This window comes from Nannobrachium achirus, assembly GCF_963921795.1.
Source record: "Nannobrachium achirus genome assembly, chromosome: 10".
Classification (NCBI taxonomy): domain Eukaryota; kingdom Metazoa; phylum Chordata; class Actinopteri; order Myctophiformes; family Myctophidae; genus Nannobrachium; species Nannobrachium achirus.
In genome coordinates, this window is record NC_137819.1 from 33,357,168 (window position 1) to 33,377,083 (window position 19,916).

At 41.3% G+C, this 19,916-nt stretch overlaps 1 protein-coding gene across 1 annotated transcript in view; it reads left to right on the top strand.

Moving 5' to 3' along the window:
* LOC308292972 (protein spire homolog 1-like) overlaps window positions 1-14,215 on the top strand; it is a gene marked incomplete at both ends in the record, with an annotated part of 64,610 nt that extends 50,395 nt beyond the window's left edge. Inside the window, 10 exons of the mRNA XM_080735398.1 lie at window positions 2,712-2,753; window positions 3,691-3,738; window positions 6,010-6,158; window positions 7,968-8,049; window positions 9,306-9,448; window positions 12,494-12,631; window positions 13,008-13,078; window positions 13,170-13,197; window positions 13,342-13,505; window positions 13,945-14,215. Of these exons, the coding sequence (XP_080591524.1) occupies window positions 2,712-2,753; window positions 3,691-3,738; window positions 6,010-6,158; window positions 7,968-8,049; window positions 9,306-9,448; window positions 12,494-12,631; window positions 13,008-13,078; window positions 13,170-13,197; window positions 13,342-13,505; window positions 13,945-14,215 (1,136 nt within the window). The remainder of the gene's footprint in view (window positions 1-2,711; window positions 2,754-3,690; window positions 3,739-6,009; window positions 6,159-7,967; window positions 8,050-9,305; window positions 9,449-12,493; window positions 12,632-13,007; window positions 13,079-13,169; window positions 13,198-13,341; window positions 13,506-13,944) is intronic.
* Window positions 14,216-19,916: the final 5,701 nt, after the last annotated feature.

Genomic DNA, 19,916 nt, shown 5'->3' on the forward strand with positions numbered 1-19,916 from the left:
ACATTGACATTCAGTGTCGTTCTCTCTAAACGTCCATAACATTATTCTACGACATACAGTACTTTTGAGTTAAGTATTTACTGAACTCGGCCTTCTGAATAACACAGTAGTACAGCATTCCTTTCACATAATGAAAGGAAGCACTTTTTTTGATAATCAGCTTTGAATATGTCATGCTTTTAATTAAAATATATAATCGGCAATTCAATATTTTGCTCCCTCTAGTGTGCAATATCTGTATAAGAGACAAAAGTATCAAAATGGTGTTAATTTATCTCCTGAGTTCAATTGGCACTCTGGATATTGCTGTGCGTTTTGCATGACAGCTCCTGGACTAACACAACCCGTCACCTGCGGGGACATAACCATTAACATTTAATCATATTAAACCCCCTCCTTCCCTCCATAGCTCTGAGTCAGTCAGTCATGATTAGTCAGGGCCTTTCATGAAGTTTAAAGAGCAACCTATGCCAGGTTTTAACCTGAATCCTGTCGTTCTGTATGAGGACATGTCAGAACATGGCGTAAAATGTGAAGCGTCATCTTCTGTAGGCTGCTGGAGATATTACAGTTCCTAGACCAAGGATCTTCAACAGGGGATCCGGGACCCTAGGGGGTCCTCAGAGTTATTACAGGGGGTCCTCCAAATCGTTGATAGAAACGTATTTTTTATATCAACAACTTGAACCCTAGTGTCCATATTCTGAGAACTTTAGACAAAAATAGCCGATCTACAAGCTCACTGCGAGGCGTTGTGAGCTTGTAGATCGGCTATTTTTGCCAAAGAGGTTTGGTGTAGAGGGAGGAAAAGAGGAGACTAAATACAGAGTGAAAGGTCAAGATTATTAAGTATTGACGGTTCAAGTGGTGAAGTGGCTGAAAACACAAATTGACATGAATCCAAAATACATTGATGATTGTGCTGTCAAACAACGAAACTGTATAGAATCTACTGTATGAAAAGATTGTGGGGGTCCCTGCGGCATTTTGATGCGATATACACTTGTCTCCTCCAGTGGTGTGAAGTGATGTTCACATGTCTCCTACGGTGGTGGAAAGTAACAAAGTACATTTACTCAAGTACTGTATTTCTTAAGTAAATATTTTAGGTACTTTTACTGTACTTTGGTATTTCCATTTGTATACTACAAATGACTGAATTAGTACTGCATCCCAGAGGAAATCACAGAGTATTCCTATATTGTGGTATTGCTACACTTAAGTAAAAATAAATCTGAGTACTTCTTCCACCCTCCACTGGCCTAGACAACAAGCTCTCGAGGGACAGAACACATTTAGAAGTGATTTTCACTTGTCTTCCTCACAACAAAACAACAGGGTTCAGGGTAAAACAAAATGGGCCTATAAGAGTTTTATAGTCTGGAAGCACTTATAAGATTGCTGAAAAAAGCTCCCGTACGGGCTAATGTCTTTTATTGGATTAAACTGATTTAAGGATTAAGAAATCAAAATATCGACCTCTTGTTTCCGCCGTGATACGGTCTGTTGGCACGTTGTTGCTGTTGCTGAACGGGTCGGGTTAAGATCTGTAAACTGCATGGATATAGGTTTAGATCTGTATACTGCATGAAGATCAGAATTAGATCTGTATGCTACATGAAGATCAGAATTAGATCTGTATACTACATGGAGATCAGGCTTGGCTAATATTCTCAACTATGTAAACATGTAAGCCCTAATATACTTTGTAGTATGACAGATTTGCCTTTTGCAAATTGGGAGAGTCTGGGATTCTCTGCTAGAACTGTTGCCTCTGTGCTTTGATTCTAGATAAGCAATGGAAGATGGATGGATTTTTAGATTTGTTGGATTCTTTGCGTTAGTTTTCTTTATTTTTTATTTTTTTTAAATAATTTCCCCCAAAATCAAGACGCCAGGGTTAATGTGGTTAAATGTTAAGGTATTCATAGTTCATGATCGGCCTATTCCACAACAATGCAACCATACAGAATGGACAGGGTGTCTTTTGTCCAGGGAGTTAGGAGGGTAATATAGGTTGTTTGTTGCATAAGAAGAGTATTAGAATTCCCTGAAGAAATGCACACGGTTCTGCATTGTTCTTCAGCACACAGTTTTGTGATTGTGCAGGACATTTAAAGCTGAAGTCCGCCGGAACATAGTTTAATAAATCGAACATGTATATTGCATAATATAATACAGTGAGGTGGTCTCCCTATACTTTACAATGGCTGCGGTTACCGGTACATGGACAATATTTATTATTCATTCATGGAACCTGAATAAAAGTATATTCTGATTCAAACGGCATATACCACCCCTCCTATGAAAATTCATTCGTAATGGAATATTCGATTCCATTCTGAGGTGTTTACACGATCATTTTAGCAATAATTCTGAAATGAATACAAGTGGAATATACCTGCCCATGTAAACGCAGCCATTGAGACATTTCAACTCTAGTGTCGCATAGGACACCTGCTGGTTGACGAGTCGTATTGCCTTGAAGCTTGTACACCCAAAATATCCCCCGGCTACGCAGGGAATCCGCTTGGTTGAGCCCCAAAAAAGCTTTGAAAAGAATGATGGTAGCTTTAATAGAGGTTCTAGACATTGGCATGCAAAGAATGATTGCAGCTTTAATAGAGGTTTAGACATTGCCATCCATTGTTCTCTCCTTTTCTTTCCATTGCTTCTCTCCTTTTTTGTTTTACCACGGGCCTCTCGTTCAGTTCCGAGGCCTCTAAATGTGCCTTACAGTTTTGACTCGTCAGGTAAAATTATCCCTGCTTTTCTCATAAATGCACAGTGTACAGTGTGTGTTTGTTTCTCTGCTGGCTGTTATTTGTATTCAGTCCCTACCTGAACTGCACACCCCCCCTCGCCATAATGTTTCACTTGTTTTTGAATGTGTGTTTGACACTGGCCACTGCAGCAACACTGTCACACGCACGGAAAGGCAGGTTAACAGTACTTTAAAATGATATATTTCAGTGATAACAAGATAAGTGAGGTTTAGCAGAGTCTCTTGCTATTCTGAGCTCTTAGAGCGGCAGCTGAAATGTCCCGGGACACAGTCAAATCCTCAAATCTGTGTTTGTATCTCCAAACTCCAGAGAGTATAATAATGGAACCAAATGGGTTCATTTGGCTCCATTTCTACACTGATTCGTGTTAAATGACCAATCAGGATTTTACAAATGTAGTATCTCTGCCAGTGAGTCATGACTTGGAGCCAGTAGGGATGCATTGTCTGTCGCTACTGCCTCTGCAGTCGACCCGCTTGTCATTCTTAATCCGCTGTCACTGTGTCATATGACGGGTTACGTAACGCTCCGACCTCCCTCCTCGCGTTAACAGTCGGAGCGCCACAGAAGCAACACTGCAGCACTGAACTTACAGTAGACACCCAGAGTCACATGACCGCAGCCAATACGTTCGGAATGATGTTTTCTGCACTTTCTGTGACCCCACAATTCCCCTCTGCTTCCACTGTGTCTTGACAAACTCAACGTTTGCCAGGCTTTTCCCTGCACAAAATGTTTGTGTGTGTGTGCATGCACATGTGTGCTTAAAATACAGAATCAACCAAAGCCTCTGATTCCTGTCATGATCCCCACTGTAGGCTTAGGGCATTCTTAGATGATATCGAATATTGTCATCATTTCATGAGTGTGGGGGTCCTACTGAAGGCTGTGCTCCTCTCCACAGGTGCAGGGAAGAGCATCAGCACACCTCAGGACCTGTTCCGTGGCTCAGGTAAATACACAGCATGCGTGATGCCTCATCACACACCCTGGTGCACGTTTAATGACCTGGAACGCATCTATGTTGTCTTAGACTCGAACCGCTTTAACCATTATTTGATGCTTTAGCTACCTTCCAAGATATTTCGTTGGTGTTTCTCACACCTTTTCATGTCAAGGACTTCGAGAATTATATGTAATTGGCCGCCAAGCCCCATCTCAAAATATTATGTATCAGGGACCCCCAGAAGCAAATATTTGAGTTATAAATGTTTGCTTTAAAAGAATATATACAGTATATAGATCTTTCAAAAATAGCAGATGTGCAAGCACTCGGTGCCGCACTGTGAGCTTTTATATCTGCAATTTTATTTTAATAGCCAAAGCATAAAATAATGCTTAAAGTGGTTCCAGGTCTTGATGGTTTAATTTCACACATTTATGGGACTTGTTTTATTGTCATCTTCATTTTGTGTCACAGCATTGTGGTATTGAACTGAAGCTATGGGTCTCTGATTGGCAGTATTATGTGTCCATTTCTGGCACCGAAACATGGCATTTCGAACAGACTCATATTAATTAGATTGTTAAGCTTTTGCATACGGACCTGTAATGAGGTTTTGTACAGGGATTATGGATAACTCATACATATTCATAATCTTTTGTATCATTCATAATGCATGATAAGGTGTTTTTAAAGGGCCAGTTCACCTCTGGGACAACCAGATCTTATTTTATTGTTGTTTGGGACAAGATCAACACAATCCTGAGTAATTTTGTTTTCAATCTGTGTTTTGAGATATTTTAGTATTTCAGCATGAATGATGATGCATTTTGCATCATATGAGTCGTCATGCTGCATCATATGATGCAAAATGCATCATCATTCATGCTGAAATACTAAAATATCTCAAAACACAGATTGAACACAAAAAATTACTCAGGATTGTGTTGATCGTGTCCCAAACGACAATAAAATAAGATCTTGTTGCCCCAGAGGTGAACTGGCCCTTTAAATGACTTGATGAAAGTATCATAGTACCTCATAATTTTCTTTTGTCCATGATCATATTGTATTATAATTATCATAGTTGTAATACATTATAATAAGTTAAGTGTTATTGCGACCGTAAGTCGCAGTTTACTGTCAGAACCGGCACAGCTTGTCCATATGTATACATGTAACGCCTGACACTGTGGTTCCCCTGACACATCACTGTGACATCACAGGTGACATCACAGTGATGTCAGATACTCAGAGCAGGGATCTCCATATATGGGCATAAACAGGTGACCTCACAGTGGTGTGGCTGGTTCATACAGGTATCTCCATGTATGGGCATAAAAGGGATTGTATGTTGTGATGTCATGGGAACCATTCTATGCCCATATATGGAGATCCCTGATGTCATCAATATTAAGCCCATACCTAACAGGACTTCATATCCATATATGGGGAACTGGTCCGATATACATCACTGGCCAGACGGCCAAGACATGGCACGACCTCGCCGCTTGTCGCCCTGAGGCATCTTACTAGTTATTGTTATAACAAGTTATTAAAGATTTTTCAAAAATAGCAGATCCACAAACTTACTTTGTGCCACGCTATGAGCTTGTAGATCTATTCTTGAATAGATAAAGTATAAAATATAGTTAGTGGTTCAAATCTAAAATGACACGGATGATTTCCCGGTTTTAATGGGTTAACTGTTACAGCCCTACTTTTTTTACGTTAACCCATTTATGCCTAGGATTATTGACTGCTTTAACTATTGAAAAATAGCAGATATACAAGCTCACAGCGCGGCACCGAGTGCCGCGCTGCGAGCTTGTAGATCTGCTATTTTTGAAAAATCTTTGAAAAAAAGAAAAGTCTTTGAATATATCTATTTAAAAGCAAACATTTGTAACTCAAATATTTGCTTCTGGGGGGTCCCTGGAACAACATATTTTGAGATGGGGTCCGTGGCTAAATACCTGTAATTTTGGGGGTCCTTGACATGAAAAGCTTTGAGAACCACTGATTTAGAGGTAGGATTTAGAAGTTCGGTCAAAGATCGGGTCAAAGATATTCAAAGACTTGCACACATTTTCAAGATTTAAAAAAAATAGCAGATCTACAAGCTCGCAGCGCCGCGCTGTGAGCTTGTATATCTGCTATTTTTCTAAAGTTAAAGCATATTTATAATGGTTAAAGTGGTTAAAATCTAACGCGACTCGGGCGCGTTCCAGGTATTTGAGAGTTAACCAACCACCCCCTCTCTCTCTCCACCACAAACAGACACTCCAGACGCCCCCAGGAAGCTGGCCGGCAGCACACAATCCCTGGACACCGCGGCTCCCGGGCCGGGCGGAGCACAGCCGCTGACCCAGAGGAAGAGGCTGCTCAAAGCGCCCACGCTGGCCGAGATGGACAGCTCTGACTCAGACGTAAGACTGCACTCAATATCACAAAATAATGATGAGGGACTGTAGCAGAGATTATTATTGATTCTGTGTTTGTCACTAGGATGTCCACGATGGCTCGCCCAGATCTCCACTTAAAGCCAAAGCTCCCAGACTATGAATAATAAAGGACTAAGATGCTTTGATGCTGAATAATTTGTTTCTTTTATTTTGACTTCACAAATTGAACTTTTTGCGGTAAAGTCCAATTCTTATGTAATTGTGCGCTGGTGTGTCACATGTCGGAAATGGCCGTTCTTCCAGCTCACAATGCGTTGTCACACTGCGTTGTGAGATTTTGTCTTTGTTAAATATTAATAAAATGTTACTTGTTTTTTCAAATATAAATGACTGATATGCATGTATTGTTTGAAACCTGTTAGTGGTCCAGAGCTCAAAAGGTTGAGAATCACTGATGCAGTCTGCAACATTGTAACTATAATTAATGGCTGCCTTTCAAGAACACATTCGGGGTATAAAGTATCATACCTAGCCAAAATGGATGGATAACAGCTGCCTTGAGCATTTGGCTTACAGAGGGTAAACAAATTCATACAAATGTTGTACATGTACAGGTGCAATAACATCCTATGGATGTTATGATGTATGGATGAGAAAATAACAAATGCAACTGCATACATTAATCTGCAGTGTTACCATGCCTAACATGAACAATAATAGGACTGACACAAATAAGAGTATATATCCTGTAAACGGATAAAGTAATGAATGGCCTTTCTTTCCCTTAGACACTATCAAAGCATTACAAACAAATGGAATCTTTCTTCTGTCAAATTACTGCTGTTGGCATATCATTTTCTGTTATGATTTGGGTTAAATCCTCCCCACGTCAACAATGACAGGATGGATGCCGTTGAATGTTTTAATTGTGAAAACCTACACGCATGAGGTATCCGGTCAATGAGTTGGCCATGACTATTTATGAACTTGGGTAATTACAAATGACAAATCCACAAGCTCACAATGCAACTTAGTGTTGTATTGTGAGCTTGAAACATTTAAAGAAAACTTGGGGTTTAGAATCATGACCCAAAATGGGGAAGCCAGGTGATTACACCCCTTATGCGGTGAACAGTTAAAGTAATAAATGTATGAACCTGTTGAACTCTACATAACATGACATGTTTCAATCTGTCATGCTGAGTCAGGTGAAACGAGGGCCCCAAGCTAACACACGTGAGACGGGCTCTAAATAGCATAATGATAACGGCGTGACCTAAAACTTGTACTAACATTAACAGAACTTATCTATAGCTGCATCAACACAAGGTAATGCAATACTTGCTCTTGATTCATATACATATCATTTCTATGTAAAATGAGTGTCTTGGAACTCTGTTAATTTGACCATTTACCCGGTTTGTTGACTATGGCAGTGGTTCTCAACCTTTTCTGGATCAGGGCCTGAGCTTGAAAATCTGAGTGGCCCACCCATCTGACCACTCAACACGGCAGCCTGGACTTTTGATAGCCCATCAAATAAATGGGTGGGCTTGTTTACTTGTGTTCCGGCATGGATCAATGGAACTAATGTTTACATTTATCGGTATGATGAAAACGCATTTCTAAGTTGTAATTCATTATATGAATTTTATAATCATTAAAATCGTAATGTTTTGCAAAGGAGTTGGGAGCGCCATTTGCAATATCCTCACGACCCACAGGTTGAGAATCACTGGACTAGGGTTCATGCCGTTTACTCAGATCCTGCACTTTGGCGTCGAGTGTGTCTGCCTCGATTGTTAACACTGGCTCATGTCTTCCACATGTTAGGAAGACACCACTCAGAGCAGCTCCAGTGCAAACACATCCATGGTGGAGGACACATCACCTGAGTCTGTCATTGGCAGAAAAGGTAAGAACTGAACACTACCATGAGGAGCATTAAGGCTTAAGGTTAATACTGTACCCCCTCAACCCATCCAAACATAACCTCATTAAGGCCTATGTTAACACTGTACCCACTCAACCCATCCAAACATAACCTCATTAAGGCCTATGTTAACACTGTACCCCCTCAACCCATCCAAACATAACCTCATTAAGGCCTATGTTAACACTGTACCCCCTCAACCCATCCAAACATAACCTCATGTCTTGACTAGACCGACCGATGCCACATTTTTGGGTCCTAGACATTTTGACAGATATTTTTGAAAAAGGTCAATCTTGTCTTGGAAACTTGTCTTTTAAGCAAAAACAAATACATTAAAAATACAACTTTTTAATGGATAGCAAATTGTTTCATAAAATAAAATAAAAGGTTTTTCTCAATAAATGGAATGGATTTGATAAAGCTCTGATGACAGTTGATCTGGTAAAGTGGGGAGTGGTATAAACTCGTCCCAATCATAAGAATGGTCCAATCATAACATAACATATCATTATTTAACCATCTTATTCAATAGATTACAAAAATGGCATTTCCGTTATCTATGCCAGTGGTTCTCAACCTGTGGGTTGGGACCCCCAGGGGGTTCCCAGATGATTAGCTTGATGTGCAATATTGTTTTCTCACTCAACAGTAAACAAACCAACATAACGTTTGCGTGTATAGAGGGTATCTGCACATTTCTAAAGTGACAATTTAAGGATTTTTTAATACCTCTAAAATGACAAATTATAGCCAACATTGGCCAAATTAGAGGAAGAAATTGTGAAAATAGCCGATCTACATGCATGTAGATCGTCTATTTTCACAATAGAACCGTAATACAAAGTGTAATGCCTCAACTGTTAGTCCTCATCAGGGTGGGGGGGGGGGTCATTTTAGGGGTCGCGGCCTGAAAAGGTTGAGAACCACTCCACTAGCAGAGCCTGGCCAGAGCCTTTTGTGGCGGTTCGGGACAACGTCTATCCGACAGACTCGGGCACGGCTCTGCCTGTGGTGGTGTGGAACGCGTGTGGCGAATTTTAAGTTGGTGGGTGGAACGGTTGGTGAGATACATACATACATACATACATCATGCGTACATACATGCCATCAAAATGTCAAATAACGACTGACTGATGCATCAAAATCGTCTCTAGTATTGACGTAAAAATCTGCTCAGAGTCCACTCCCTATTTGTCTTTCCACATCTTTCTCATGTTTTGTCCCCGTGTTTCCAGGTCGACCGAACTTCCTGCCCGTCTCCTCCACCCCGGAGCCGGTGGAGCGCCATGCCCATCAGAGGAGGCACTCCATCGAGAAGGAAGCTCCCACCAGCGTGCGTCCTTTTCTGCCTCCTTCCAAACAGAGCTCCAAGTCTCTGGTAAGTCAGCCAGTCAGCCACAAGCAGTCTGAAACGTCTAATTTACCAATTGCTGGACTGCAGCCAAAATCATAGGAAACTGTCTGAAAAGTTTTGGGGTGCCAGGTTCAGAGTGGTTAATGGGATTTTTACCCTTTCAAATATGCACACTACATGTTTTCTTCCTCATAATGTTTATCCCCTGTGACGGCATCTGCAGGCAGCAACGTTAAACAATGAGGCCTTTGTCCCCAAGCCTGTCTCATATTCCCCATTAACAATGTTTTCAATGACTGGCTATCCGGCTCCTCCAAATACTTTCTTTTTTTTTTACATTAAAGCTGCAACAGGCGGAACCCACCAACAAGGTAACCTGGCCATTGTGTATCATCTGTTGGTCATCATCATTCACTCTCATCGTGCAATAGAAAAACCTGAAACACACGAATGATTGTCTAGAGTCTGACCAATGCCAGTGCATTGTCCAGCTGTCGGGATGTCCAGACACAATCTACTGTTCAGTTGTTGCATTTAGATGACATTGCATGAACGTCACGCTCAATTATCATCAATTATCATTTCAACAACTGACTAGATTGAGTTTGGGGGTGCGTGGTGTTATTTGGTTAAAGGGTAGTCTCGCGTAGCCAGATCTTTCCCATTTTGTTGAATGCAGAAGTCACACAACACATTACACAGGTTAGAGGGGATGTTGGCAATTTTGAACTTTCTCACCGCAATGTGTCGCCGTCACTGCTATTTTATTTATGTTGATTTCACTGACCAGACCTTTTTAAAGGTCTTATGACCCTTTTTTCCCCATGTTTCCTGGCCTCAATTACACACAAAAAACTGACCTTTCAACATTCAGTGGTTTTTCTGTAATCTGTAGTTATTTGAATAATTAGGCTCAGAAAGGTGAGTTAATTTGTCTTGGACGTACGCATCATAATCCAGGGGATGGTGTGGTTGTAGGTGAGGGTGTATCGCCTTTGCTGTTATTTTACATTGTGTTTGCATCGGTCCAGTGAACCATTTACCATTCACCACTTTTGGTTGATTGAGGTCAGGAAACATGAAAAAAAAAATATATATATATATCAGATTGTTGCAACAGGTTTTATTCCTGTCTGACTGTATTGTAAATCTCCTATTGGTCAGGTGCAAGTGGTCAGCAGTGATCAAGGCGGGGTATGTCATTATTGATTATGTCACTGAGTTGCAACTAACACTCCTGACCCCTACCCAACCACACCCCCCATCATTCACCCTTCAAGCCTTGAATCTCTCATACTAATATGGTGCGGGGAATCAGGTTATTTTCTTTAATTGTTTCAATTTGTTGTCTAAAACAGTGTTTCTCAAACTTTCAATTTCAAGGTCTCCCCGGGCCTTAGGGTTACCCGTTAGGGTTCATTTGGTTCCATTTGTACACTGTCAGAGGTACAGACTTGTATGGGTCAATTTAGACCCCCATAAAGGAACCCACGGTCCCTGGAATCCACTTTAAGAACCACTGGTCTAAATAACATCCAGAGGCATTAGACCTGATTTAAACTGAGTTGCACATGGGTGTCATGTCACCCACCTGAAAACGGACGATCTACAAGCTCACATTGCGTTTTTGGTGCGTGACACCATGTGCAACTAAATATAAATTAGTTATTTAGACCTATACAGCATTTATATCTATGCATCATTTATTGATGTAAAACCTTAAGATAAAACACTATACAAGCATTGAGGCTTGCTTACATACCAGACAGTTAAAGAAAAGTGGAATTTCAATGGTTTTGGTTATGTATTCAGTCACACCACTTCCACAATCTGTCTCTAATGTTCCTCCGTTATCAAGCCACCAGTGAACTGGTGACTGAGTTAGCATTCCTCTGCCCTTGTGTGATTGAAACAAAGATACTTTACTGTAGTATAAATATTTGTGTTTTATTAAATTAGAGTGCGCAAACCATACCAAGTTGCTTTTTTTAGTTTGATGGTTTTACTTAAGTTTCCGTTAACATTCTTTTTCTGTTTGAGTAAATTAGAATAGCCTTGAGTGGAGCTCTGTCTCACATCACTTTCATCACTGCCTCATGACTTGGTCTCCTGACTAGATTGAGTTTGGGGGTGCGTGGTGTTATTTGGTAAAGGGTAGTCTTGCGTAGCCAGACGCCGCTGTCAGATCTTTCCCACTGATACTTCTGATGTCTAAATTCAATGTAGTTGCTAGAACAGCGACAAGAACGACCCCTACGCTTGCTGCTTTGAAAACAGTGAGCGAGACAGTGAAAACATCACTGTCCCAATATGCAGGACCCTGAAATCTTTGCATTGGCTCTGGGAAGCTGGTATTGTTTACGTTTCTGAATTCAGTTTTAGCTCATTTACTGGATTTAGATGTCACCAGACGTACAGCGTCAGTAGGCTAGGGCAGGGGTTTTCAACCTGTGGGTCGGGACCCCAGGGGTGGTCCCCAAATTATTTGGGGGGGGTCCCCAGATGATTAACTCAATGTGCAACATTGTTTTCTCACTCAACAGTAAACACACCAGCATAAAGTTTGAGTGTATAGAGGGTATCTGCTTATTTCTAAAGTGATAATTTGGGGGCTTTTTAATACAAAAATAAATAAATTACAACTTAAATATTGGTCAGATTGTCAAATATTAGGGCCAGAAATTGTGGCGCCTCGCAAGGCGTTGTGAGCATGTACTAGATCGGCTTCACAATAGAACCGTGTTATACAAAATGTATTGTCTCAACTCTTAGTGCTCGTCAGGATGGGGGTCCCCAGTTAAAATATGATTATTTTTGGGGTCGCGGCCTGAAAAGGTTGAGAACCACACGGCTAGGGGACCTCTGGCTACAGGAGACTACTTAAGGTTACTTTCTCAGCATCGTGGTGTCATTTTCATTCTCGCCTTCATTCACATGGTGTCACCATCATCTCTTCAACATGATCGCCTCACCACTGCGTGTCGCATCACCTTGGGATACGGGGAGCCATCCCTGCCTGCATAGGGGCAGTGTTGTTGACCTGCCGTGTGTCCTTGTCCTTCCCTCTAGGAGGAGTTCTGCTACCCGGTGGAGTGCCTGGCGCTGACGGTGGACGAGGTCATGCACATCAGGCAGGTGCTGGTCAAAGCAGAGCTGGAGAAGTTCCAGCAGTACAAGGACATCTACACTGCCCTCAAGAAAGGAAAGGTACAGTGTTTTATTTTTCCCCCATATTTATTTTAGCAGGGAAAACCCTGTACAGCAGAATGGGTGTTAATCGATCTCTGAAGGTGTCCAGTGCCAGAATGAATACTCATACTGCATTTAGCTGTGTTGCATCGTATGGTATCTGTTTGAGTCACGAAAATGTGAAGAATTCGTTTTATCTCTGGTGAGAAGGCATCCGACTACCACATACTTGGAATATAACGTTTAATTCATGCTCCGCTGTATGTGGGCTGTTGCATGCCAAGAATAGACGATCTATAAGCTTACAATTAATTGCACTGTGAACTTGTACATTAGATGGCCTATTTTAGGCATGACTCAACATGTTAGTTTTCCCTTTGTCTCCACTCTCTAGCTTTGCTTTTCATGCCGGACCAAGAAGTTCTCCTTATTCACCTGGGCCTACATCTGCCAATTCTGCAAACGGTAAATCAGATCAAACTGTTAACATCACTGTTTATACTGTACAAAAAATCCAACAATGGGATAACAAACCCTGCTTTTCTCTCTTCTCCAGGCCTGTGTGCTCACAGTGCTGTAAAAAGGTAAGCAGCTCTCATTACCCAAACAAAGCACGCAAAGTGTTGCTAAAGCTGCTTCTATTAGGCCATAGACACTTATAGACATATACAGTATGGTGGTCCAAGGGTGAACTTGCGACCTACATTAATTCATAATTCCTTCCTCAGATGCGGCTCCCATCAAAGCCCTATTGCAACTTGCCCATCTACTCCCTGGGTCCCAGCGCCATGTCGAAGGAGGAAGAGGGCACGTCCTCGGCCAGCGCCCAGGCAGACAAGACGCCCTTTGGGTCCGGACCCAACAGACACAGCCTGCGTAAATCCGTCTCAAAGTACGGGCCTGTAGAATTGGTCTTACCCATTTTGCAGAATGAGAGCCATAATATCTAGGATGATGTACTGTATTTTATTTTATTTTTTTAATTTTAACAACATTTTTATTCAGTTTGACACAAAAATCACAGGGTCAACAGTTGAAATATCACATTTTAGTCCATTTTAAATGCTCGTGGTGTCATTTTGTTGGGTTCCATATTCAGTCCATTTCTCCCATTTCTCAAGGAACAGTTCCTCTTGTATCCTGAGTTTGCTGATGTACTGTCTTAAACGCTTATTTTCCGGACACGACAGACACAGCCTGCTTAAATCCGTGTCCAAGTATGGGCCTGTAGAATTGGTCTTTTTTTTTTCTAACTAAACATTTTGCAGAATGAGAGCCATAATATCTAGGCTGATGTCCTGTCTTAAACGCTTATTTCTCTCCCCTCTCAGACTGTCAAAGCACAGTGGAGGGACCGAGGGCCGGTCCCGGGACGAGCAGGAGCTGCCCAAGGAGCTGACGGAGGACTGGGCCACCATGGAGGTGTGTGTGGACTGCAAGAAGTTCATCACCGAGATCATCTCGTCCAGCAAGCGGAGCCTGTCGGTGGCCAGCAAGCGTGCGCGCCTCAACCGCAAGACGCAGTCCTTCTACCTGGCCTCGTCCTCTTCCTCCAACTCCATCAACTTCAAGCCGTCGGAGCGCACCATCAACGAGGTGTAGAAAGTACCATTCCCTCTTTTCGTCATTTCCCCACACCGACCTCCTCAAAGGACGAGGCGCGCGGGGCAGACTTTGTAAGAAACTCAAAAAGAATCTGTTCTTTTGTTGTTTTTTTGTTTAATTCTTTTTTAGATGGACAGTTTTTCTAAAAGTTCACTGCAGTGTCTCGGACTGGTAACTTATTTAATAAACAGCCCCCTTTACACCAAAGTAGTATTAACCCTCCCTTCTCAGGAAAAGTAGACCTGCTCTGTTCGCGATGATCATGAAGACCAGCCACGTTTCACGTGTCACAAACTCGTCTTGCTGGAAACTCTTTGGCGGCCGATTGAAAAGTTTTACGGCCCCATTTCTTTCTGCAGGTGGCAGTAAAATCCTGTGTGTAACGGTATAAAAAGTGTAAATGAACATGCAGGATTTTACTTTGTGTAATAATTCAGGGCGATGTTAGCAGGATGACATGCCAAGCATGCGAATGTATATTTGACACGTTTTCTTTGCGCGGTGACTTTGTAAATACTGGAGGCAGAAGTTCCCCATCCAGATCCCTACGCTGTAAACACAGTTTTCCCCGTTCCTGTTTACTACTGCTAGCACTCAGGAAGAATGAACCGATTGTCTGTTTGACAGAAATGCACTGTAGATCCTACTAAGTCAGGTCTGCTGGGATGGATTCATCTCTGCCTCATATCGCTGCCCTTTCTAATTTAACATATTGCCAAAATATCACTCATCTTTTCAGACATTTAGAGATGAATGTTGACGTGAGGAGCTGGGGAGCCAGAGTGGTGCCAGTGTTTTTGTCGGGTGGGTTTTAGCCACTTGGTCATTGATGTACATTAAATTCTGTGCCTGGTGCCAAAATAGTTCCCTCCTCCCCAAAACACACAGCCAAGTCCTGAATGTTAACACTGTCTGAAAGTGTAAAAATGTGCAGACAGGGTCCATTTTTAGACTTTCACAATGAATGCTACTCTCAGGGTCTTGTGCTGTGCCCGCCTGTGTAATTATGGATGTATTGTACATTGTAAATAGTTAGCGTGAAGATTGAGCTGGGACATTAACAGGTGGCTCAGTTACTCATCGTTTCCCCACAATGCTTTGTTCTAAGCTGAGCAACGGAAGCACAGAATTGTAGGGTTTTGAGTGTGTACATGCTGTATATCTAAAATCCTTCTAAATCATAATATTCCAAAACTTTACACGACACACAAATAATGAAACGTTACCCTTCTAGTATGTGTAAGAAAATCCATGCTTTTGGATTTTTGTCTGTACACAGAAGTATAATTTATCCATGTTTATTTTATTTTATTTCCAAAAGAGTGAGCAGTAGGAGTGTCATGTCCTGACGCACTCCTAGTTCTCTTAATCTCTTATTAGTATTATATATATTCTAATGTTATGGTTTGTCTAATATAAAAGGTTTTTATTTTACTTTTGTATGTGTACAATGGTCTTTTGATTCATAGAACTCAAATAGCACTTTTATTGGACCAATGTATTGTTTCGTTTCCGTCTTAATTATTTTTGTCTGTCTTGTTCACCTTTTTGGTGTTTTTTTTTCTTCCACAGTGCCATTTCCCGGGGTTCTTTAAGGGTGAACATTTAAGTGAATGATTGAGTTTGTTGGTGTCTGGCCAGAGAGAACTAAAATCCACCCCACTCAACTGAATGTATAGGCTATTTAGTTTAATTTTAAACTGTGTTCTGACATTGGAATGCCTATAGTTTTACATTTGTTTTCAAATGATCTTACATACATACATGATCTTTCACACCTGCCTGTACTTTCATATGCAGTAATGTTTTGTGACCTTGTTACCAGCGAGGCAAAGACAAATAAGCTTGTTAAAGTGATGTCATGCTACTGTCAAATGGTATCTACAGTATGACCACATTTTTAACCCTCAGAAAGGAATGAATGATGCGCATGCTGTATTGTGATTTCCTTTTTTTTAATGAAATTCTAATAAAAAAAAGATAGACTAAGATTTGGCTCCAGTATTATTTGCTCTGTGTTGTATTGTTTGCCCTAACAATTCTATACATGTGATTGTAAGAGCAAAATATACTGCTCAAAGAAATGAAGGGAACAAAATGTTGCCTTAATTTATTTGAATTTATTTGAGTATAGTATACTGTAGTACTGCTCAAAGAATTAAGGGAACATTTTGTTCCCTTCATTTCTTTGAGCAGTGTACTTTAGCTGATATGGGGAGGGGACCTCCAGTGGTTCCAGTTAAATCTTGAATGTCATTTTCTTGCATCATTTGGCTATATTTTGGTGTGGTATTTCTAATTGTGTAATTGAATTAATGGAACAATCAATTATCGACTGTCTCTTAATTGCATTGTAGCAGTAGGTCTAGATAGTGTTTTTTGTTTAAAAAAACATTAGTATAATGGTAAAATTGTGTTGGGCTCATTGAACAAAAGCTGTCACACTTGGAATACTCTATATTGGATTGTCTGTTTTCTGTCAACACTAGCACCACATTCACGTCAATCCTGTATTTGAAGGATCTGATGACCTAGGTATACAGTATATGTATTCCCTATAGGTGTACAGTATAGGTTAACTCCTAGAGGTCCTATACTGTCTGTCTATACATGTATTTATAGGGTTGTTGTACTCGAGTCATAAACACATTACCAATCAACAGCTGGGGCCATAACATGTACAGTTTTATTCCTTTACATGTTTGGAATGGAAAAGTAATCTAATTAACCAATAATACCGGTGGCGAGTTACATACTGTGGTAGAACCGTTCTACTGTCTACCCGTCTACTGGTTGTAGTGTACCAGACCAGTGGAGTATAAAATGACCCCCAACTCCCATCACCATCCAAGGGGAGGAGGAGATGGACATCTACAAGTTCCTAGGAGTAACCTATAGTACAAATGAACAATAAACACACTCTCTCTCTCTCACACACACACACACTCTGGGCCTATATACATGGATATTATGCATGTCAGGATAAATGGTTTATTTGGAGAGGTTCCCAAATGCCCACAAGGTGGCAATATTGTACAGATAATGGGCACTAAGGATGTTTTGGTGTAACGTTAGAGGGATAATAGCCTTTTGAGATTGCAGATATGTCTCCATAATGCACAGAATAAACTCAATTGATTGCCTGATAGTGATTGATTTAAACATGGCATATGCATGACTATTAGAACAATATGACTCAACTCTGTGAAGGCTCCTTCCCTCAAGTCCTGCATGTGCCTCCCTTGTTGAGAAACAATGGTTTAGTTCAGGACACACACTGGTCAAGGAAATGCTGCAGTTCTTCGACCACAATATGTGAGTATATTCTCAATCACAAGTTGAACATGTACAGGAGCTGTCACCTGAATAATCATTCGTAGGCCTTCAGCAGTTCTGTCATTATGCAGTTATAGCAATACAGATAGGCTATTATGGTAAAACACAATGTTTCATATATCAGGCCTAATTTGTTTATTAAAGATGGTGCCTATTTTTTTTTTTACTGTAGGACAAAATAGGCTACTCTGACCTTGCTTACAAGTTAGCCTATGTGAGGGTGTGCCTGGCTATATCAGTCTACATGGCTGGCTAGCGGCTGCACATCCGTTAACCCCTGACCCCTCTGTGTTCTGGTTTTGTTGGGAAGAACTCGGACCACAGGTAACTGCTGGTTGCCCTTTTACTGTTAGTGGTTTGGTGGCACTGTACAATCAGAAAAAAAAATACACACAGCACTGTGAGTATACAGTCCTCCAAGTACACAGGTTCAGCAACACACAGAAACCCTCCTCTCAGTGAATCCTGCATGTACAAAAAAGACAGGAAAATAAAACTATAACAGTAACCTTGTTACATATGCTTAGTTACTTTTTATATTTGCTATTATGGGGAATTTGAAAAAAGAGAAAAAGAAAACCAAATAGGCCTAATAGATCCATTAATGTTCTGCTGCAATATAAAAACATTTGTTAGAGTCAAAACTTGGTCTATTATTAAAATGTATTAGAGGAAAAGAAAATAGGAAATTGTTGTCTCTTGTTTGTGAAAGATCCAAGGATTGTTGCAGCATTCCAGTTGGTTGGTGTCTGTGTGTAGTGTCTGTGTGGTGACCACACAGACAGAAACGCACGCACGCACGCACGCACGCACGCACGCACGCACGCACGCACGCACGCACGCACGCACGCACGCACGCACGCACGCACGCACGCACGCACGCACGCACGCACGCACGCACGCACACACACACACACACACACACACACACACACACACACACACACACACACACACACACACACACACAGTGTCTATTGGCTATGTGTACAAACATCTTTGTGGGATTCAACGGTGTTCAAATACTGTAGCAACTCCATCAAGTCCATAATGCAACAGTGAAGACCAATATACAGTAGGACAAGAGGGATCTTGGACAAAGTGACATTTAAATATTATTTAGAAACATAGTAGGCCTTATACAGTATTGTAATTTGTCTTTTGATGTTTACATATATGTCTGGCAAGCCTTTGGTGTCGTATTGATTCATTTTAATTAGTAGGTTAACTTGTCACCCCTGAACTTGGGGCAGACATCATCACCTGCTCTTGCCTGTCAAACTCCCTGACAAACTCCTTACAAACAGCCGACTCACACAAACCCATTTCAAAGATGTCGACTGTGTGCGAGTCAGCCATAGAATAAGGACCATGTAAGGAGTGACCATCTGTTGTTAGCTCTGTGTGCACATCTCCTGCCAGTATAAATTGGTGTTGGGGGTGCTGGGGGAAGCTCTGGAGGGAGACGCAAGTCTCTCTCTGCTGTGTTGAGGTCTACAAAAAAGTGTGAAGTTTGATTCCTGACATCAAAAGCTGCCATTACAGCCAGTCACATCAAAGAAGGTGGAGGTACAATGGAGGGGTCAGGGAGGAGAGGCCGTAGGAGACAGGAGGTGAGCATGGAGCACGTCATTGAAGGAGCAGACATTCTCAGAGACCAAGGTTCCAGCTCACAGGAGGCTACAGGAGATCTAGGTACACAGTATGCACACTTGCAGTGTTTCTCTCTCTTCTCACACCATTAGCCTACTACAGCAGGTTGCTGTCAGCGTACCATGTTAATGTTTGATTGTTTGTTTTTGGATGGAATCCAAACAGGCCCAAACAAGAAACAACTTATATTTTTAGTTTTTATTGTTATGATATTTCCATTTTTGTAAATAGAAATAGCAGTCGAATTCTCCTCTCTTGTTTATAGGTATAAAACTAAAATGAGGAAGAAATAGCCCAGTATCTGGCTTAAAGTCCTGTTCGCAATTTGGTGTTAGGGGAGTTTCTCACCTGAACTGAGTCAGTGGGTCCCTAGACATGAAAAATCACTGAGGTGCTCGTCCGCCATAGTGCCAGGAATGGCGCAATGGCCAAATCAAATATGGCTGCCATCGGCTATGATGAAAATCCAACTTTTCTGTTTCTGGGTGTATATGCACATGTAATACCTCTATTTGGACTAATTGTGGTGTGGGGAATTCATTTCTGATATTGTTTTGACCATTTTGGGTGATTTGGACCTCAAAAGGTTATGGTCAAGGTCATTTTGCTATTCCGAAGACCGTGGGCCATAACTTGGCCATTGTTAGGAGTAAATACAGGTGCAGTAGGTCTAAATCAACTAATGCTGACATGTATAATTCATTTCTGA